The sequence below is a fragment of the Rhinatrema bivittatum genome, chromosome 16, assembly GCF_901001135.1.
Source record: "Rhinatrema bivittatum chromosome 16, aRhiBiv1.1, whole genome shotgun sequence".
In the NCBI taxonomy this organism is placed as follows: Eukaryota; Metazoa; Chordata; class Amphibia; order Gymnophiona; family Rhinatrematidae; genus Rhinatrema; species Rhinatrema bivittatum.
Genome location: NC_042630.1, coordinates 10,964,823 through 10,987,705, shown reverse-complemented (window position 1 = coordinate 10,987,705; position 22,883 = coordinate 10,964,823). Strand labels below are relative to the sequence as shown.

The following is a 22,883-nucleotide window of genomic DNA, read 5'->3' as shown; positions in this document are numbered from 1 at the left end:
AGGACTTGGTACAAAGCACGGAGGATGCTCATACCAATGTATTTACCTTGTTCGTGCTGTCTCATTTGCCTATTATATTCCTTCATTTGCATGTATGACAAACAAATTTTAGAAAATTTATTTATTTATTTAACGTTTTTATATACCGAAATTCATGTAGACAATTACATATCATATTATATAATTGAGGCTAAGGTTTTCCCAGACCACTTTGAAGCAAGCCATAATATTTGATTGGGATGTATTACACTAAAGATGAGCTGATTTGCATACATTTACATGCTAATCAGTGTTATTAGCATACATTCAGTATTAGGGAAGAAAAATTTTGTTACTGCATTAGACTATTTGCTGCGCAGTAAACATCTAACACAGCTTAGTAAATAGACCTGTAAACGTTTGTACCTAGGCAAAGGAAAGTATAATATAACAAGGAGTGTCAGGAGGATTTGAACTGTGGCTTCCCTGATTCACTATTTTCCAATAGAGCAATCTATGGACATTAATCCATTTCAGATTGATTTGAATAATGCTCTTCAAATGTTTACTTTCCACTGCACACCTGATGATCTATGAAAAATATGGGTTGTCTTCCATTAAATATTTGGACAAAACACAACATTCTGCAGGTTGGCTATACATGGTAGCTCAAACCCTCCCTCCATTTGGAAAAAATGGATGAGACCTCAGCAAGGTGTTCAGAACAGAGCTGGAATTCAGTAACAAATGCTACCAGCTGCTAACCTGAAGAATTATAATAAGTACACTAGATCACATTTGCTTAACTTAGCTATAATTTAGTTTTGTATTTTTTAAAATTGGACTAAAATTTAACAGAAAAATGCAAGCATGCTGATGGTTTCAAAGCTTCTGGGGCAGTAGGGAGCCTCAGTCATCATGCAATGGTGACATCTAGTGGCTAGATTTAGGATCCATGTTAACTGGATTCTTGAAGGATCCAGAGTTCACCACCTCCCCCTCAGGTTCCTGAAGTCCAAAAAAAAAAAAAAAAAAGCAGGAGGAAGCACCAGGAACCATCAGAAAAATAATAGTCTTAGGAAAGGACCTATGTGATCTCACAAGCTAGTAACATCTTTAAATAATTGGTTAATTCTTTTGTTAGCCATAGAGAAGGTATCACACCCTGAAAAGAGACAATGTCTCCCACATTTTTCTTCTCAGGGACCTTTTCACCTCTTTGTTTCTCAGGCTGTAGATCATTGGGTTTAACATAGGATTGACAAAGCAATAAATAAAGGCAACAATTCTCTCATTCACAGAGCCTGTATTTTGCTGAAAATATGCAAGCATGAGAGTCCCATAGAATAAGGTAACCACAGCAAGGTGAGAGGAGCAGGTAGAGAAGGCCTTGCTTCTCCCATCTGTCGAATGCATCCTCAGCACGGTGGAGATAATGTAAATATATGAGGAGAGAATGACCAGGAATGGTAAGAGCAGGAAAAGCACAGCTGCAGCAAACCGGAGAATGTTATTGACATAAATATCTGTACAAGACAACCTCAATATGGGTAACATATCACAGAAGAAATGATGGAGTAACTTAGACCTACAGAAAGGTAAACTTAATATGAAAGTGACCTGTCCAAGCTGCAAGAAAATGCACATAATCCAGGAACTCACTGATATATGAATACACCTTTTTTTGCTCATGACAATGGAGTAACGCAAGGGGTTACATATTGCGACATAGCGATCATAGGCCATGATACCTAGAAGCACGCATTCCTCACTGCCCAAAAAATTGAAGAAATACATTTGCAAGGCGCATCCAAGGAACGAGATGCTTCTGTCCTCAGCCAAGAGGATCACTAGTGTTCTGGGGGCTGTGACTGTCATAAAACAGATCTCTAAAAAGGACAAATTCCTGAGAAAGAAGTACATGGGTGTGTGGAGGGCGGGCTCCACTGTGAGGATGGTAAAGACGAGCAGGTTTCCCATCAGTGCAAGGGCGTAGATGAGAAGCAACAGCACAAAAATGAATCGCTGCATCTGCAGAGAGAGATCCGAGAATCCCAAAAGGATAAATCCACTTATTGCACGGGTCTGATTTTCCTGTGCCATTTCTTCACGTTTTAATCTGAAATGGACATGGAGTACACAAGTTTATTCATGGATTTCTCAACCAGTGCAGGAGTCTAATAAATACATATATTGCTTCAGAGGAAAGCAGGGACTATTATAGCTTGCATTTTATTAGACCAGCATTTTAAATAAGGGAATGACATATCTTTTCACAAGTGCGCATAAAACAATGTGGTATGCTCTCTACTCTCTGCTAAGGCCTTCAAGGTGCAACCAGGCTCCAACCAGATACTCACATTTTATCAAGCATTCTGGGATTCAGAATCCTCCAAGCCAACAATTTTCCCACACATATAACAACGGATGTCATCTGTACCCTTTTAAAAAATGAATGGAGAAAGGAAATAGAGCCATTGAAGATGTTATTTAAAAAACAGTTTTGACATATTATATTAATAATTTTATTTTCAAAATGAAATGGAAACTAAAATTGTCTCTTTGTAGATCTATGATACAGCCTTGGGTATTGTATTCAGTTCTGGTCATCCCCATATCAGAAAAATATAAAGTTGAACAAGAAAATAGGGATGTGTATTCATTTGGAGCAAATTTATAAGCTGAATCTAAAATGTTCATTTTCAATTTGGTTTCTTTCAAATTAACTGAATTCCTACTTTGACTGATAAACCAGAAATTTGGGGGGGGGGGGGTCAGTTTGGCAAATATTGTGTGCCTTCTAATAATAATGGGGCGGATTTTAAAAGGCCCGCGCGCGCCTATTTTGCATAGGCCGCCGGCGCGCGTAAAGCCCCGGGACGCGCGTAAGTCCCAGGGCTTTCGAAAAGGGGAGTGAGGGGCCATGACCGGGGGCGTTCCCGAAACAATGCGGCGTTTCGGGGGCGTGCCGTGGCATTTCGGGGGCAGGCCCGGGGGCGTGGCGCCGGCCCGGGGCGTTGTCGAGGCCTCTGGACCAGCCCCCGGGACCGGAGGACAGAGCGGGGCTGCCGGCCGACACGCGCAAAGTTACGCCTGCTGAAAGCAGGCGTAACTTTGACGACAAAGGTAGGGGGGAAGGTTTAGATAGAGCCGGGGGGGTGGGTTAGGTAGGGGAAGGGAGGGGAAGGTGGGGGGAGGGCGAAGAAAAGTTCCCTCTGAGGCCGCTCCGAAATGAGAGCGGCCTTGGAGGGAACAGGCACGCCTCGCTGGGCTCGGCGCGCGTAGGTTGCACAAATGTGCACCCCCTTGCACGCGCCAACCCCGGATTTTATAAGATACGCGAGGCTACGCGCGTATCTTATAAAATCCAGCGTACTTTTGTTCGCGCCTACTGCGCGAACAAAAGTACGCGCTCGCGCAAGTATTTAAAATCTGCCCCAATGTGTACTGTTTGTCAAGAAATGTTTAAAACCATGGCCTTCTCCACCCCCTTATGCATTCCTTAGTGATTTATGAAGCCTAAAAGGTCCCAATCACTCATTCCCCTCTAGGTCTTCTAAATAAAATGGTACCAGTTGGCGCCATATTGTTTTTCGACCATAAAGTATTGTGTCTGTAACGTAATACTGCCTCAAAACAAGCTTTCCACAACTAGCAGCATTATTAAAGAGAATCCATTGAGGCAGTAGTGAGTGGGGATTGCGGCTGTCCCTTTCAGCATTGATAGACCACTACAGCAGGGGCAAAGGGGTGACAGGGCTGGCATGGACCACAGTGGGAGGGGCCATATCTGTTTGGCTTACTGTTTCCTTTGTAGTGCGTGAGTTACTAAATGTTTATTTTTCTTCACTTAAAAGATTGGTACCCAATGCTCTCCATTGTTCAAGATGGGAAACAGAATGAAACTTTCATGTTATCAAACACACAGAAACAAATATAATACACAGTGACCATAAGTTCCTGGACCAGAATTGTTGGGATGATGGAAACCATTCCTTGATTTCATTTAAGGAAAGAAGAACAAATGATTTAAGAAGTTTACAAAAAAGATGCAGTATACTTCAACTCAGTTTGGAGACTTTATTTTCTTTCATTTTTGGAATTAATATATGCTAAGCTATAATACTTTCATATTTATGTATCGCTGTTGTTTTTATTTATTTATTGAATATTCTTTTCCTCAAAATTTTGAAACAAAGAAAACATTTATTTTATAAATTAAGAGGCATTCTCAATAACACATTTAGATGTGGGGAGTATAAAGCATGCAAAGATGTGGATTTTCAAACTTACAAACTACCCCGATCCATCGCAAAAATACATATGCAGAATTTGGCACGTGGATCATGTGGGAAATTATCAAAAGGAAATTACCCAGTTTTCTTTTGATAATTAGCTGCAAAGTGCATAGATACAAAATTGCCTGCACTAATATGGACTATTCTAAATTGTCCCCAGGTAGGATATCTGACTTGTCCAACTTTTGTAGCTTCAAATTACGCCTCCTTGCCTTTTGAGTATAACCCAGTGAAACAATTTTACTGTTTATCTGATCCACATATTGAACTTATAATAGTATATAAGTATCCTCTTTCCCTTATGATGTTGGATTACTTATTGTAATACCCTTACCTCCCAGCATGCCTGGCATAGCATCAAGCACCATGCAGCATCCTACTTCCTGCCATCAGGACTACCTCTTATAGGCCCCGCTACCAGAATTTCCTAGAGCACTTCCTGATGACATCACATTCTGTCATAATATATAAGGAAATCCTTTGCTACCAGCCAACTGCTCAGTAACAGGTCACTAGCCGTGTCCATGCCTGCAGTGTGTGTTTGCCTTGCCATGATCCTCTCTTGCCTGCTGTTCCTGCCCTTGTCTCTAGTTCCTGCCTTTGACTCCAGTTCATGACTCGCATTAGCCTTGCCTCATCCTTGCCTTTTTGCCCTGTCTGTTCCCACTTCCCGTCAGCCTCTTCAGACTTTCATGGAATGGATTTTAACCTTGCCTGATTGCTGCCTGCCCTGACTTTCACTTGTCTCTCAGCTTCTGCATGTTCACTGCCTATTTCAATCTCGGTCCAGATCTCCACTTATCCGCTATCTATCTGCCCTGGACTTGGACTGTTTCTACACTTTGCCCTTGTCTTATGTTGCTTCAGTTCTGCCTGCCAGGACCTAGGCCCACTTCTCCAATTCATGGCACATATTAATCTAGTTGTAAAATGATATGTTTTCTTATTTCTAGCTTGTTCTTAAGATTTATTAACTTAAGTTAATGGCTCTCCATGTTTCTGACAATACTCATACTAGAACAGTTTATTCAAAGGGTTCAGGTTTGCCTTCCATCTTACTCTTTCACACTGAAGTGCATTATTCTGTCTCTTATTCCAAGGTCTCTGTAGTATAATACTCACTTCTCATTGAAAACAGCATCCTTGCTACTTTGAGAGTCAGCTCCTAAATGGGCCCTTTTAAAAATTTAATAGGGCTGAGTTCCTAAATTTAGAATCATAGAATTCTAAATTCAGAGGCATTTAGCAGGATAGCTCACATGTTATCCGGCCAAATGCTGACTTTTGAATATTTTGAGCACTTTTCCAGCTAAACTGTAGCCAAATAACTCATTATCTGGCTAAAAATGTATCTGAATAATGTAGGGGTATTCTGGGGGCATTTCTGAGAACAGTTAAATTAGTCAACTAAGTTATATTGCTAACTCCAGTATTGAGAGTTAGCCAGATAATTTATCTAACTCGTTGCACCAAAGAGTTGTCCTAAAGTTAGCCTGAAAAGGTTATCTGGCTACCTTGCAGACTTCAAGCCACTTCTGGATAGGTGGGTGCCTGAAGGGGAGGCATTAGGTTGCATGCATTTTCAGCACTAGGAACCTAACAGAAACCTTGCCTTGACTTTTATTCTGTATTTACACATTATAACACATTTCCAACAGTCACTGCAACTCATGGGCAAAACTTGAATTAAACATTGTGCATCAAGAGAAAATCCACGTTATATGACAAAGAATGACTACTCTACAAGCAAGCATCTTTCAATATTGTTTTTTGTGGGGGGGGGGGGTTGGGGGGGGGCATAGAGGTCTTGGGAGGATTGTTGAAATGAAGGATCATTCTTTGCAGTTCCAGTATGAGCCACGATCAACTCCACTCTGATTGTTATTTCTTAACTCCTCTTCGCACTGGCACTCTTTGCTTCTCAGATACGAAATGGGATATAATAAAATCTTAATACTGGCAACAGAGTGGATTGCAATTCTAATCCTGCTTGCTTAAAAAGAGCATGCCTGGGGAAAATGTGCAAATTTGAGTCCCATCAGGAAATCCAGGTTTTCAGTCCCGGCAGCATTATTTCTCAGTCAATGCATCCTAGAATGGGAGCATTTCAAGTGAAATCCAGGTTGGGATGAGTTGAAACATTCTAAATTCATAAAACAGGTTACCTTATTTGAAACCATTCAAGCTACAGCAAATCTGGCCTCCTATCGTCACTCATCCTTGCACAATAAATTCTTTCCCATTCTTCTCTCATTAACTTATAGATCAGTTTACCCATCTTTAAATCTCTTTCTACTTTATGCATCTCTTTCCATTGATTTCATGTTCTTTCCTACTGATCATGTCCAGACTGAGATCATTTGGATTTGATTCTTTGCAATGCTTCTATTAATGTGAATCTCAGCCTTGATTTATTTCTAAGCAATTTAATGCCTTTTTTAAGGTGCTTGCTGTCTTTTGTTATCCCCAATTATAACCTGAAGAACGAACCTGTGTGGTGGTATCAAATCTTCATCTCTTACATCATCGTTTGTAAAACATTTACAGTCTGTTGATGTTGTTCCAATCAAACTCATCACACTCTGCAAATAATCCCGCCAACCAATGAAAAATAAGTGGAAAATGTACTTTGTACCTGTGATAGAATGGCTTCTACAAATTTTCTTCATTGTCCTCTTGTTGGCTTTGGTACCTTCTTAAAGAAGAAACCTATGTGGTCTCACAGTTTCATGTACTACACCACCTTTATTCTTGATCCCATAAAATACATCATGAGCCACTAAGATTCCTCCAACTAATGGAAAACCTGGGAGCACAAATATTTTGCTTTTTATCTACAAATAACTGCATATTTGTAGCACTATCTGTCCTTGCATGGAGGGAATTCATAACAGATAATTACAGACATTCTAATTAAGCTTTCATGCTTCATTTCCCCTGGACATTAATTATTGGGGTAGATTTTGTTTTCAACAGTTTGAATTGAGAAAATTTGCCATCACAGATTCAACTAATAAAAATAACACGGGTTTCAGCTAACAGCTCTTGGAGTTAGCCCCCTAAATTGCCCATTTGAAAATGTATTATTGCTGAGTACCTAAATTTAAGCTCCTAGTTTCACTAGGCATGTATGTTTAGGTGCCTAAAATTTGGTGGCGACATGGGTGGCTTTAGAGTGCATAAACATCATTATGAGTTTAATACAAATATGAAACAATAGGTACCTAATTTAGGACCATAAACATAGCCAAATAAACATTAGGCCTAAATGTACATGAATTTTTAGCTGAAAACTTGGGCATCTAAGTTAGGGCTCTAAGGGCCATATTTTAAAATCCCTGCGCCGGCGTGCTTATTTTGCATAGGCCGCCGGCGTGCACACAGCCCCGGGTCACGTGTAAGTCCCGGGGCTTCGTAAAAGGGGCGGGGAGGGGGCATGTCCGGGGGCATGCCCGGGATCAGGGGGCAGTTCGGGGCAGGTCCGGTGGTGTGGCACCGGCCCGAGGCATGACTGAGGCCTCCGGACCAGCCCCCACGTCGGGTGATGGCACGCCAGCAGCCCGCTGACGCACGCAGATTTACGCCTGCTTATAGGCATAAATCTGCCAACAAGGTAGGGGGGGTTTAGATAGGGCCAAGGGGGTGGGTTAGGTAGGGGAAGGGAGGGGAAGGGGAGGGAACAGGCAGCGCGCGCCGGGCTCGGCGTGTGCAGGTTGCACAAATGTGCACCCCCTTGCGTGCGCTGACCCCGGATTTTATAAGATACGCGCGGCTACGCCCGTATCTTATAAAATCCAGCGTACTTTTGTTCGCGCCTGGTGCACAAACAAAAGTACGCGCGCGCGTAATTTTATAAAATCTACCCTAAGGGGTAGATTTTCAGACCGCGCGAATAGGCGTACTTTTGCTGGCGCATCAGGTGCAAGCAAAAGTACGCGGGATTTTAGTAGATATGCGCGTAGCCGTGCGTATCCGCTAAAATCCTGGATCGGCGCGCGCAAGGCTATCGATTCTGTATAGCCGGCGCGCGCCGAGCCGCGCAGCCTACCCCCGTTCCCTCCGAGGCCACTCCGAAATCGGAGCGGCCTCGGAGGGAACTTTCTTTTGCCCTCCCCTCACCTTCCCCTCCCTTCCCCTACCTAACCCACCCACCCGGCTCTGTGTAAACCCCCCCCCTTACTTTTGTCGGGGGATTTATGCCTCCCGGAGGGAGACGTAAATCCCCGCGCGCCAGCGGGCCGCTAGCGTGCCGGGACGCGACCTGGGGGCGGGTCCGGAGGGCGCGGCCACGCCCTCGGACCGCCCCGGGCCGTAGCCACGCCCCCTTGGACCGCCCCCGGAACGCTCCCGACACGCCCCGAAAACGCCACGCAGTTCGGGCCCGCCCCCCTTAGAAAACCCCGGGACGTACGCTAGTCCCAGGGCTCTGCGCGCGCCGGTAGGCCTATGTAAAATAGGCTCACCGGCGCGCAGGGCCCTGCTCGCCTAAATCCGCCCGGATTTGGGCGGATTTAGGCGAGCAGGGCTCTTAAAATCCGCCCCTAAATGTATAAGCTCAGGTTTTTTTTTTGAATACTGGACTCCAAGTTAAACTAAATGTGCCATAGTTATTGCATGGTGTGTTTCACATCACTCATCTGTTGCCTTTTCTCTGTCCTTCCCTTGCCACTGCAGACACTTCTGCCAACAGCTCCGTGGCTCCATGGGACATTTCCAGCAACACTGGCAGCGGTGCCAAAACTCCCACTGCTCCTTCAACTCTCTGAAGACAGTGGGAAGAGTGGCATCGCAGGCTTCCGCTTCTCTTCTCATCATTTGGTGACAGTGGCAGTGAGAGGAAGGACTCGGACTCCTGCTGCTTCTCCCACTCTGTTCCTGGGTCCACCTTTGCTGAAGTGTGATATGTATTGTGTGCACTATCCCTTCAGAAAAGCCTCATGATATGGCCAGATGACAGATATACCCACAGCAAAAACAACTCTTGGATTTTCCAAATGCACATAAAACCATGCACAGCCAGATATTAATTAGTGTTAAGGGGTTTTATTAAGTCATTTCCTCTCCTCAAATATAAACTATAAGGGGTAAATGTTCAAAGGCTTAGTCAAGCTCTTTGTGACTTACATGAGTAGAGTAGTTTGTACGTGTCTAAGTAGATTTTCAGCCACCTAAAAGTATAATTTTAGCAGCAATTAAAGAGGCAGCTTGGGGAGGCAGTAACTTGGTCAAAGGTGAAAAAGACATGCGGGTACACTACAGTTTAAAATGTACACTTGTAGCTTTTCATAGAGTCCAGCTTAAGAAACTCATAAATGCAACAAGCTGGCCAGAAGCGAGGCCCACAGCTGGATCTCCTTCACTAGACTTGGTCTAATGACTGCTGCAAGGTGACAGGCAGAACTGGGGTTAGTGGTGTCTGATCCATTGAATGGCCCTTTGGAAGGGATTTGAAAGCCATCCCTGAATCTATCCAAGAAAATCTTGGTTGCCTGTAAGTTTAAATATCTCAAATGCCATGCTTCCTTGGGTCTCCAGTTAACCAGGTTGGAGCTCTTCAAACCAATGCCGGCTTATTAACCAGAATTGGCCCTGCATATATGGACAAACTAATTTTAGAGTATTCAGGCTAACATTTTTCCAGACCACCTTAACAAGGACAGTAAGGCCTCATTGCACAGTGTACTATTTGTAGTGTGCACATGGGGGACTTAAAATTTATTGCATAAGCTCCCTTTGTGATTGACTATTAGGGTTATGTAGGTTGGAAAGTAAGCACATAGTTTATTTTTTAGGTGCCTTATTAAAATTTTACAATTATATTTGTATCAGAAACTGTATACATGTGATTTATCTTGTTCAATGCTACAAGGAAACACCAAAGAATACAAAATGGTATTTTATTAGATAACGTTTTATTTCATATTCATAAGTTAAAGGGGAGGGTGGGACAACTGAAGAGTGGTGAAGATGCACAATACTATGAAAATCCCTCCCATAGTTATTTGACATTTTAAATCCAAACAGATTGAAACAGAGTATACTGGCATGCACTGGGTTTATGGAAATTATTGATCTTGCATCCTTGACTTGTTGTAAATGAAAAGAAATATGCAATGACTTCTGGAAGTTGAAATAATGATTTGCTAAAGAAAAGGTTTTCCTATTTATCCCTTCTTTATTATTCAGTGGCATGTTATCAAAAAGCAAATCATAATTATGGCATAGAAAGACTTGATTGATTAGATTATTGCACTCATGGAAGGAACAAGGAAGTGTGACAATCAAAACTGGAGTAGTCTAGGCACATGCAAGGAAGCAGATTGACCAAGCCTAGATTTTGTAATTGGACAATTCTGGCAGTTAACTCTTATTGGCCTGATACAGTGAGGTGAGCAAAGTTCTCCAAAGCTCATCACAAGTATATTGTCAGTGCAATAAAAGATATCATTTGCAATTGTTGACATTTATTTCTCTGTAAAACAAAATAATACAAAAACAATAAAAGAACCAAGAATGGCTACAATCATTTTGTCATGAATTAATATGTCCAATATTTACTACTATTTATATTTGAATGACCAAAGCTTCCAGAAATACAACTTTTAAAGAACACTACAAGGTCCCATAACTATGAGCAAGGATGGAAGAAAATATTACATATATAAACATAAAATGTATTTATATGGATATATACTGTATATTATTTATTTTTTCTAAGGGTTCATTACCCACATTTTTTAACATTCAACTAAGACATGGTAGAACTTAAGTAAGCAAAGTTACAATAAGAAAAATAAGCAAACAACCAAAGAGTACAACAACTAACTAAATAGAGCAACATGGTCAAACAAAAAGGTGAGTTATGAAATTATGAGTCTTGTAAATACTAAAAGAAATTAAATTTGCATCTATGCAGGAGAGGGGCAGGGAAATCAGATCGCTGGGTGACCGGCCCATTTCTTCTAGGTGAGCTAGCCATTTCTTAGCATCACCCACAAAAAGACTGACAGAAAAGTCAAGCTTTCAGATGCTTTCTGAACTGAAGGTAGTCATGGATTTGGTGAAACTCCTGTGGATGGAGGACTGCTCTCAAACAGGCCTCTTGGTCTACTGGACCTTTTCATTTCTTTCAATGAAGACCTGATGAAGGAAGCTCCTTGGGAGGACCTTAAAGTCCTGATAGAGAGAAATATAGATGTAGTCAGCTATACACACCACCACGCTAGGCTCCATTTTCTTTTGTACTATGGAGGAAAGCTTATGATTTTTTAATTCCTTTTCACAGAGGAATCCTAAAATCGGTATTCACACTCTTAAATAACAAGGAGATCGATGTACTAATGGAAGCAAAGTTAGAAAAAATTAGCAAAATTGTACATGAAATTTGTCTACCAAGATGTATATAAATAACAGCAGTAGAAATATAGCATGCAAAATTCTGGTATGGGAAAGTTTAAAAAATATAACTACATCTCATTCAGCTCATGAAGACATTACTATGCTGTATAAGCTGCTTCAGAAGATTTTATATTGCAGTGAATTAACTATTAATTTGAATAAAACTTTAAGCATGGAAAACTACATGATGAAGCCTCTACTCACACCCCCAACCCTCCCCCCTTTGTCAAATAATTGCCCTCATGAGGCCAGCCGCCAACTTCCCCAACCCCATCTGGGGTTTTTGAAATTGTCCTGGTGGTCTATCGGGGGGCTCAGCAGATCTCCTAGGCTCCACACCCATGATGGCACAAAGGCAAGTTATTGACCAGCCTGGGCCTCCAGATCTCCCCCAGGCCACCATAGCAAGTTTAGTAAATCTAGGGGGGGTGGGAGGTGTGGGTTAGACTGGGGCAGAGCCGGCCTCTAGGAGGTGATTTTTTTGACAAAGCAGAGGTGTTGGGAGATTTAGAACAGGGCTTTGCTTAGGGGTTCTAAATGTTATAACCCTTTTTTTGGGAACTTTGGATGATGGGACACGGGTTCAGGCCCTTGTGAGGTACACGAGTAGAATTGTTTAATATGCCTAAGTAGATATTCAGCCACCTGAAAGTATAATTTTATGTGCACTAAAAATTGCAGCACTAGCAATAATAATAAAATTATTGTGGCCAACTCAATCACAGTTTATAGAGAGGGAAAAGGAGAGTGAGAGGAGAGGGATAGTGGAACAGGAGGGGTAGCTACTATGTTATTTGAATTGGATTTATTGCTGTAATTGGTTTGTGTCTATTGTATTATATAAAAATGAATAAATTCATGATTGGAAAAAGAATTAAAAGGAAAGTGCAGTCTGGGGAAGGCAGTAACTTGGTTCAGGACAGATATCTTTATAGCTTTTGGAAGGGGCCAGTTTGCTGCTTTCAGGAATGGCCCTGGGAGCATTAGGACGCCCATTAGCATCCTGATCATCCCAGGCAATTTATTGTCTTTGCATGTATTGGGCCAGGAATAAGCTAATTAACATGCATTTGCATGCTAATCAGGTCATTAGTATACTTGCCATGCTGGATGAGAATAATGCATGGTGTTTTAAATACTGCATTTTATTAGAGAATTAGGTAATTTACCACCTGGGAAAAAAAGCTAGCACAGCTAAAAAATAGACCTGTAAGCTTGTACCTGAAGCAAGGGATGGTGTAGCGTCTTGCCCAAAGGCACAAGCAATGTCAGCAGGACTTGAAACCAAGCATCCCTGGTTCACTATTTCCCAACAGAATAGTCTAGGCCCAGTAATGCATTTGAGGTCGCTTTAAAAAAATTCCCTTCAAAACTTTTGCTTTCCACCGATGATCTGTGAAAATATGAGATGTCTTCCATTAAAAATGTGAAGCAACATACTTCATACTGCAAATCGACTCTATATTATTGTACAGAACCAAACTCCATTTGGAAAAAATGGATGAGACCTGGGCAAGATGTTTCAAAAAGAGTAGGAATTCAAAAGACCAAATACTGCCAGTTGATAGTTTGAACAATTTTCATGGCTACCTCTACTGCACAATTGCTTTACTTTGCTATATTTTCCTTTTCTGTTTGTAAAATCAGACGCTGATATTTTAACAGAAAAATTCAAGCATATGTATTAATTCACAGCCTCTGGGCAGTAGGGAGGCTCATTTATCATTCAATGGTGACACCTTCTGGTTAGGGTCCATGTTCACTTGGTTGTACAAGGATCCAGAGATCAAGGCCCTGCCCCTAAGAACTGTTTTTATGATTGCTATTCTGAATGAAGAGGAAATGTATACAATTAGGGAAAATATTCCTAGAGTTGCAAGGAAGGCTCATAGCAGCATATCACAATAGGAATCAATTTCTGAAGTCCAAAAACCTCAGAAGGAAACCACTAGGTCAAATGAAAAATAATTGTCTGAGGAAGAGATATCAGAAGCTAGTAAAAGCTTTGGATAACTGGATAATTATTTTTTTACCCAAAAGAAGGTATCATAACCTGAAGAGAGACATTTTCTCCCACAATCTTTTCCTCAAGGCCCCTTTGACCTCTTTGCTCCTCAGGCTGTAGATCATCGGGTTTAACATAGGATTGACAAAGCAATAAATAAAGGCAACAATTCTCTCATTTGCAGAGCCTAAATTTTGCTGAAAATATGCAAGCATAAGAGTCCCAAAGAATAAGATAACCACAGCAAGGTGAGAGGAGCAGGTTGAGAAGGCCTTGCTTCTTCCATCTTTGGAATGCATCCTCAGCACGGTGGAGATAATGTAAATATAAGAAGACAGAATGACCACAAAGGGTATGAGAAGGAAAATTACAGATGCAACCAATCTGATTATGTCATTGACATAAATGTCAGCACAAGACAACCTCAATACAGTTAGACCGTCACAGAAGAAATGATGGATTAGCTTAGACCTGCAGAAAGGTAAACTTAATATGAAAGTTATCTGTCCAAACTGAAACACAACACTCATAATCCAGGAACCTACTGCCATATGAATGCACTTTTTGTTGCTCATGACAATGGAGTAACGCAAGGGGTTACATATTGCGACAAAGCGATCATAGGCCATGATACCAAGAAGCACACATTCCTCACTGCCCAAAGAAAAGAAGAAATACATTTGCAAGGCGCATCCAAGAAATGAGATGCTTCTGTCCTCAGCCAAGAGGACCACTAGTGTTCTGGGGGCTGTAACTGTTGTAAAACAGATCTCTAAGAAGGACAAATTCCTGAGAAAGAAATACATGGGCGTGTGGAGGACCGGGTCCACTGTGAGTATGACAAAGACGAGCAGGTTTCCCACCATAGCAAGGATGTAGATGAGAAGCAGCAGCAAAAAAAGGAATCGTTGAATCTGCAGAGAGAGATCTGAGAATCCCAAAAGGATAAATCCACTTATTGCACGGGTCTGATTTTCCAGTTCCATTTCTTCACATTTTAATCTGAAGTGGACATAGAGTACACGATAAATACAATGCTTTAGAGGAAAAGAGAGATTTGTATAGCTGCATACCTTTTATTTAACTAGGATAAAAACATACCCCCTTTTAAATGTGGGAATGTCATAAGCTTTAACAGGTGCACAGAAAACAATGTGGTGTGCTCTCTGCTAAGCCCCTAATGGTAACACCAGTCTCAAACCAGGTGTTCATGGTTTAGCAAGCATCCTGGGAATCAAAATCCTCCGTGCCAACCAACTCAAAGCAAAAGGGAGAATTAGCCCGGGGTTGTCATTCTACCACCATTTCCCCTTTTCCCTCATAAGAAATAAGGGATGTTATCAGTAGTCTTTGAAAATTGAAAAGAAAAAGGAAATAGCATCATAGGTGATGTTATTTAACAAAATTTATTTTGACATATTATATTAATAGTTGTATTTTCAAAAAGGAATGGAGAATAAAACTGAGAATAATGTATTATCTCTTTATAGATCTATGGTGCAGCCTTGAGGATTGTATTCAATTCTGGTCATCCCATCTGAAAAAAAAAATACAGCCTGAATGATTAAAGCAGCCAAATGGAAAAATATAGAAAAGCCAGATGTGGAAAAATGGTACATTAAATTGGCTAATATTGTGTTATTACATAAAAGCGTAGAAACATGAAAGTAGAAAAAGACCTTATGATCCATCCAGTCTGCCCATCCATCCAACAAATTAATCTTATCATTTCCCATTACTCCTTCAGAGATCCCCTATATTTATCCTGTGCTTTCTAGAATTCAGAGACTATTTTTAACTCCACCTCCACTGGAAGGCCATTCCATGCATCTTCTATACCAGGGGTGGGCAATTCCAGTCCTCGAGGGCCACAAACCTGTCGAGGTTTTAGGATATCCTAATGAATATGCATGACAAAGATTTGCATACAACTGAGGCAGAGTGCATGCAAATCTCTCTCATGCATATTCATTAGGGATATCCTGAAAACCAGACTGGTTTGTGGCCCTCAAGGACCGGAATTGCCCACCCCTGTTCTACACCCTGTTCTACAACCCCCTTTAATCCCCCCTAGTCACAGTACCGCCCACCACCCACCCACCCTATACCCCCTCACCTTACACTTTACCGCACCCCATCTACCTTACAACCTGTACAATCTGCATGTTAAAAGTTAAAATTAATTGTCTTTCTTCTCCTGCCATAACTGCTGTAAATAAGCATATATATATGTTCCTCATAACTTGCCATAACTACCGTAAATAAGCCTCCATATATATACTCCATACAATCCATATTTCTTTCATTATCCGCTGTAACTTTGTGACAATGTTTATCCCTCATTTATTGCCTCTCATGTAAATAATGTTACATTCCTTTTAATTTCTCAGCTGCTATCTTCTTCCTCCTTTACTTTCCCCCCTCTCCCCCCCCCTTTTTTTCTCAAACCTGCTCCATCTCCCACTCCCTGTTTTTTGTAATTTCCTCCTTTCGCAAGTTTATTGTAAACCGGCGCGATGTGCTCGCACGAACACCGGTATATTAAAAGCTGTTAAATAAATAAATAAATAAATAAATAAATAATACACTCTGACAAGAAATACTTCCTGAGATTACTCCAGAGTCTACCCATTTCACCTTCAACCTATCACCCCTCATTCTAGAGCAGTGGTTCTCAACCCTGTCCTGGGGACCCCCCCAGCCAGTCGGGTTTTCATGATATCCACAATGAATATGCATGAGAGAAAATTTGCATACACTGCCTCCATAACATGCAAATTTTCTCTCATGCATATTCATTGTGGATATCATGAAAACCCGACTGGCTGGGGGGGTCCCCAGGACAGGGTTGAGAACCACTGTTCTAGAGCCTCCTTTCCGTTGAAAGGGTTCCCCTATCTTGACTTCTCCTGTAAAGGATACCCACAATGAATATGCAAGAGATAGATTTGTTATATTGTCATACATTGTTTACATTCTAAATTTTGAAAGTAACATTTTTACTCATTTTTTGAATTTATGCACCTTGTGAAATTTTTATGTTAAATAGTAGAAGCATGTGATTAATGGTCACCACTTGTTATTTATGATGTAACATTATGGGTCATGCTCTCACTGGAGAGATTTGTATTGGATAAAAGTGAGAAAAGTCAAAATTATTTATTTAAACGATTTGTAGCCAACACCCTCCAATGTTTTTGGTGGGGAACAGATTGAAACATTCACATAATAAAATGCATAAAACAAATTTTAATAAGGGATAATAGAGTCACTAGAAGTCCTGAATTTTTAGCATTTATGAACACTGTTACTACATTAAGATGCAATACACTTCAACTTAATTTGGAGAATTAATGTTGTTTCCTTTCTGTTCTTTTATTTATTTTTTATTTTTTGCCTATTCTGGTCTTTTTAAATTTGAAATAAAGAAAAATGTATTTTTTTAAATGGGAATTTCTCCCAAAACATGTTTAGATTGGTGGAATATATAGCATGTGACATTTGGATTTTCAAATATACAAACACTTTTGTCACCCGATCGACCATACCAATAGCAGGCGTTACCATAGGCACTTTCAAAATATGGATCATGTGGCAGTTTTCAAAAATAAATACCCAATTTGTTTCCCTTTGACAATTAGGAGCAAGGTGCATAGGTAGAAAATTGTCTGCTTCTGTTACACTATTATGGGCTATTCTAATTTTTGTAGCTTCAAATTACATGTCCTTGCCTTAGATTACTTACAAGGTCCAAATTGATATGTTTACTTCTTCTGACTTGTTTACGAAGACTAAATAACTATTAAGTTCATGGCTATTTTGTGGTATTGACAATATTCTTACTGGACCACAAATTTGTCTTCCATTTTGTCTATCATGTCAATCTTTTCTATTAAATAGACTTCATTAGGATAGAGAATAGTGTAACCACACTATTGAATATAACGGGCTAACTTTATCCGGCAAACTTTAGAACTGCTCTTTGGGTCAACCAGATTTAGCCAGCTAATTCTGAATATTTGAATTGCTGGGTAACTTAGCTGGTTAACTCCAACTCCTCCCAGTTATGCGCCCGGAACAGCTCCTAACTTAGGGCTTCATTCACCAAGCATTTTTCCCAAAGACCCAGAATGGGAAGAAGCTTTAGTAAATCAAGCCCCTAGCTGGCTAAGTACCCAAATATACATCTGAATATACGGACCTCATAATTTCACTAGGCACCTAAATTTATTGGTCAAAAAAGCGGGTGCCCGCAGGAGTGGAGTTAGGGTGAGGAAACAGGTGCTTGGAACTGATTATCAGCACCAGGTACCTAACTTAGGGGCACAAACTCAGGAAAATAAATAGTAGACATACATTTAGGATCATGAGGTAGAGGGCCCTATTTAGGTGAATTTTCTACTAAAAAAAGGAATTTAACAGGTTTCTAACTTTGTTACCTATATTTAAGTACCCTGCTCTTTTTTTTTAATATCAGCCTCAACATTTACAAATAAATCTTTTCAGAAATTTACATATCCTTATCTGCCCGTTGCCTGTTTCAGCCACATGGCCTACCTCACAATTTAGGGAATTCTCTTCATTGATCCCTTTTTTGGAAAAGATTGCTTTTGAATAGTCCCTTTTTACATTAAACAAATCAAATAAATAACCTAAACCTTTCTCCATAGTTGATGCAATCCTGCATTTTTCCTTGTCTCCCTTCACTCTAGAAGCAGGTAACCTTTGACATTGTTTTATGTTGGGTAGGGAGGAGTTCCGTGTTATGAACAACCTTGCTAAAATTAAATTCTTTACCCTTGAAAGTTCCAGCCGGAGCCACAGGATCAGCTTTCTATGTTCATCACAAATTTAATATGGATTATACTGAAATCTTAATCCTGGCAACAGTGTAGATTGCAACTCTGATCCTGCTGCTTAAAAGGAAAATTCATGGAGAAACTGCCAATTTGAGTCCCATCAGAAAATGAGATTTTTACCTCAGGGAAGATTAGAGAGGACTGAGAAATACAGACAAAAATGCAAACTAGAAAGAGTAGCTGCATCTGAAGTGGAAACCTGGTTAGGATGGGTTGACCCTTTCTAAATTCATGAGACGTTAGCTGGGATTGCAGAGTCACTTGAAACTGTTAAAGCTACAGCAAATCTGGGCTTCCATCTTCACTCATCCTTGCCCAATTAATTCATTTCTCTTCCTCTTTTATGAGTCTATAGAGCAGTAGATCCTTCTTTTTTATTTTCTTTCTGCTTTATGCCTCTCTTCCTATTTGTTCCTTCTTCTTTCCTTCCTATTGTCTCCAAACTGGGAATGCTTGTAGTTGATTCTTTGCACTTTTCTATTAATTTGAACCACAGCTTTGTTTTGTAAAATGGGGAGATTTCTAATTAATTTAATGCCATTTTTTATGGAGCTTGCTGTCTTTTGTTAATTCCCAATTATAACCTGAAGAAGGAAACTGTGTGGTATTGAAAGCTCATGTCCTACATCATCTTCTGTGAAATTCTACAATATGCAGGATGTAAGTTAATGTAAATAAATGCAAACGTATGTTGATATTGCTCCAATTAAGTGAATAATCTTTCTGCAAAGAATCCTATCAACCAATGAAAAATAAGGGGAACATGAACTTTGTACCTGTGATAGAAGGACTTTTACAAATTTTCTTTATTGTCTTCTTGTGTGCTCCGGGATCTTTTTAAAGATGAAACTTATATCTCAGGATTTCATGTACTTCACCACCATTATCTTGATCCCATAAAATACAGCATATGACCTACTAAGACTCCTCCTGTTAATGGGTAACACAAACATTTTGCTTTTTATCTACAGATAACTGCATATTTGCAGCACTGCTATCCATCTGTCCCCGCATGCAGGGAATTCATAACGGATAATTACCAACATTCTAATTAATCTTTCATGCTTCATTGCCCCTGGACATTAATTATTGGAGAGATTTTGTTTTCAATCATTTTTATCGAGAAAATTTGCCATCACAGATTCTGAGTAAATAAAATGGAGGCTGACTTTCAAATGATTTAAGGCTCCTAACTTTTGGATTTAGGATTCCAACATTTCTCTTTTAAAAGTTTTATTTCTGGAAGTTATGGCCATTCAAATATAAATATTAGGTAGTAAGCATTGGACACAATAATTCATGGCAAAATGCATGCAGCCATTCTTGATTCTGTTTTTTGTTTTTTTGACAGAGCAATAAACATCAACAAAGAAACAAATTGCAGATGCTCTCTCTTTATTGGACTAATGGAGTCAGAGGCCTCAGTCTTCATGCAATGGTGACATCTAGTGGCTGGATTTAGGGTCCATGTTAATTGAATTCTATAAAGATCCATAGTTTGTTATTAGAACTGTTGTTATTATGGTTGGGCTGAATTGAGAAGAAATTTATAAAATTACTAGCTGTACCCGGTCATGTGTTGCCGTGGCTCAGTCTGGTTTAATTTCACAATGCGCATTAGCTCTGCTCTGGCCATCTCAAGTCCCTCCCCCCCTTCCTCGGCAGTGGACGGACTGGCTCGGCGACTCTTTTACCCTTTCCTCCTCCTGTGTGTAACTGTCCGGCAGTCCCTACTCCCTCCCCCCTTCCCCAGCGCTGGAGGAACGGGCTGAGCCATTTCTCGGGGCGGCGACTCGTCTGCCCTTTTCTCCTCCCCTCTGTGATACCCAGCACGTAGCACAGATCTCTATGGTCTGCACATGCGTGGTAGAGCTGCTCTCTACTGCGCATTTGTGGTCCGTCGGTCAGAGCCCATTTATATTGTAGATAGCGTGTGTTGCTTTAACGTCCAACAGATGGTGCTGTTTTTCCCAAAAAACATGGTTTTACCTGTCACAGGTGTGACATCTATATAATACTGGTATATAAAAACACGCGTGAAATCGAATGAAATGTTGTGTGAAAATTTGAAAGCAATCGGTCAAGAACTTTCAGAGATTTAAGAATTTGAACAAACAAACATTTACATTTTTATTTATATAGATGGAAAACAAATCCCTAGGGAGTTGCAAATGAAGGCTCATCGCAGCATAGCCCAATTAGAGACAGATTTCAGAAGTCCAAAAAGGCAGGAGGAAAACACCAGGTCAAATGAAAAATAATAATCTGAGAGGACCTATGTGATCTGAAAGATAGTAACTTTTTGGATAACTGAATAATTCTTTGCTGATAAAAAAGAAGGTATCACAACCTGAAGAAAGAGGTTTTCTCCCACAATCTTCTCCTCAGGGCTCCTTTCACCTCTTTGCTCCTCAGGCTGTAGATCATCGGGTTTAACATAGGATTGACAAAGCAATAAATAAAGGCAACAATTCTCTCATTTGCAGAGCCTGTATTGGGCTGAAAATACGCAACCATAGTAGTTTCAAAAAACAAGATAACCACAGCAAGGTGAGAGGAGCAGGTTGAGAAGGCCTTGCTTCTCCCATCTTGGGAATGCATCTTTAGCACGGTGGACATAATGTAAATGTATGAGGAGAGAATGACCAGGAATGGTATGAGCAGGAAAATTACAGATGTAACCATCCTAATTGTGTCATTGGCATAAATGTCTGTACAAGACAACCTCATCACGGGTAGACCGTCACAGAAGAAATGATGGATTAGCTTAGACCTGCAGAAAGGCAAACTTAATATGAAAGTTATCTGTCCAAGCTGCAACAAAGCACACATAATTCAGGAACCCCTTGTCATAAGAACACACCTTTTGTTACTCATGAGGAAGGAGTAACGCAAGGGGTTACATATTGCGACATAGCGATCATAGGCCATGATACCAAGAAACACACATTCTTCACAGCCAAAGATATAAAATAAATACATTTGCAAGGCGCATCCAAAGAATGTGATGCTTCTGTCCTCAGCCAAGAGGACCACTAGTGTTTTGGGGGCTGTAACCATCATAAAACAGATCTCTAAGAAGGACAAGTTCCTAAGAAAGAAGTACATAGGTCTGTGGAGGACGGGCTCCAATGTGAGGATGGTGAATATGAGCAGGTTTCCCACCAAGGCGAGGATGTAGATGAGAAGCAGCAGCACAAAAAGGAATCGTTGCATCTGCAGAGAGAGATCTGAGAATCCCAAAAGGATAAATCCATTCATTGCACTGGTTTGATTTTCCAGTGCCATTTCTTCATGTTTTAATCTGAAGCAGACATAGAGTGCACAGTTTATTAATGCATTTCTTAACCAGTGCAGGAATCTAACAAACACATTGCTTGAGAGGACAGGAGGGACTGTTATGGCTGGCATACATTTTATTAGACAATGCAACAAAGAACTTCGGCACTTGTCTTATATATCAAAAGCCCACACAAAAAAGACAGAGTAAAGTAATTTCCAATGCTGTGCTGACCACAACTAATTCAAAAAATTACTTAGTTTTGAATGGAACCGCATCAGCAAGCCAGACGGCGGCAGTGACAATACACTTGCCGCCCGGACTACTCGTCACTTGCGGTGTAGATGTTAAACTAGTGCGTTTGAGAAGATATTCAATAATGTGATTCAAAATCAACTTGAAAAATCAGCTGGTCCCAGACAGAACTTCAGAAATAAGCCCAACAAAAAACTTAAGAAATAAGCCCGACAGCGGCCGGTGTTTCGCGATCCGGAGATCGCTTCCTCAGGAGAACATTATAGGCTGTAGATAAGGGTGCTGATAAACAAAAAAGTACGACTTGTCAAATATTTAGAAAATGGAACGGAGTACTTATCTTAAAGCGGCACAGCTTCACACACCTTCTATATGGACGCGAGCGTCTCAAATGTTAATGCAAAAGAAACGGGACAGCGGGACATTTTATTAGACCAGCGGGACATTTTATTAGACCAGCATAAGACTTTGGTGTAGATTTTTAAAGTCCGGTGCACACTTCAATTGGGGGATGCACACACAAGTTGGGCTTGCACACATCCACCGAATTTTAAAAGCCACACAGATGCGCATATCTCGCACTACGCGCACATCCCATTGGATTTCAAAAAGGGGCGTGCCGTAGGCATGATTATGGGTGGGGCATGGGCGTTATGGAACATAGCCAAGAGATGTGAGCGTAAATACTTACACGCCCTGACACTTGACTGGCCTTCTGCCACAAATCTTTACTTCTGCTATTCAGGAGGTATAACCGGGGGACTGCAGGGTATTAAATCAAGGGGCTTTGGAGAACCTCTCTCTAGACT

The 22,883-nt window shown here is 40.7% G+C and overlaps 2 protein-coding genes and 1 pseudogene across 2 annotated transcripts; all 3 read right to left on the bottom strand.

The window, feature by feature from the left end:
• Positions 1-1,137: 1,137 nt before the first annotated feature.
• LOC115077241 (olfactory receptor 10A4-like) lies at positions 1,138-2,082 on the bottom strand. The gene has a single exon (XM_029579525.1). The coding sequence runs from the start codon at positions 2,080-2,082 to the stop codon at positions 1,138-1,140; it is 945 nt and encodes a 314-aa protein (XP_029435385.1).
• Positions 2,083-13,721: 11,639 nt separating this feature from the next.
• On the bottom strand, positions 13,722-14,666 carry LOC115077240 (olfactory receptor 13C9-like). The gene has a single exon (XM_029579524.1). It carries the CDS (start codon positions 14,664-14,666, stop codon positions 13,722-13,724), a length of 945 nt encoding a protein of 314 aa, XP_029435384.1.
• A 6,216-nt stretch (positions 14,667-20,882) lies between these two features.
• On the bottom strand, positions 20,883-21,827 carry LOC115077238 (annotated as a pseudogene).
• Positions 21,828-22,883: the final 1,056 nt, after the last annotated feature.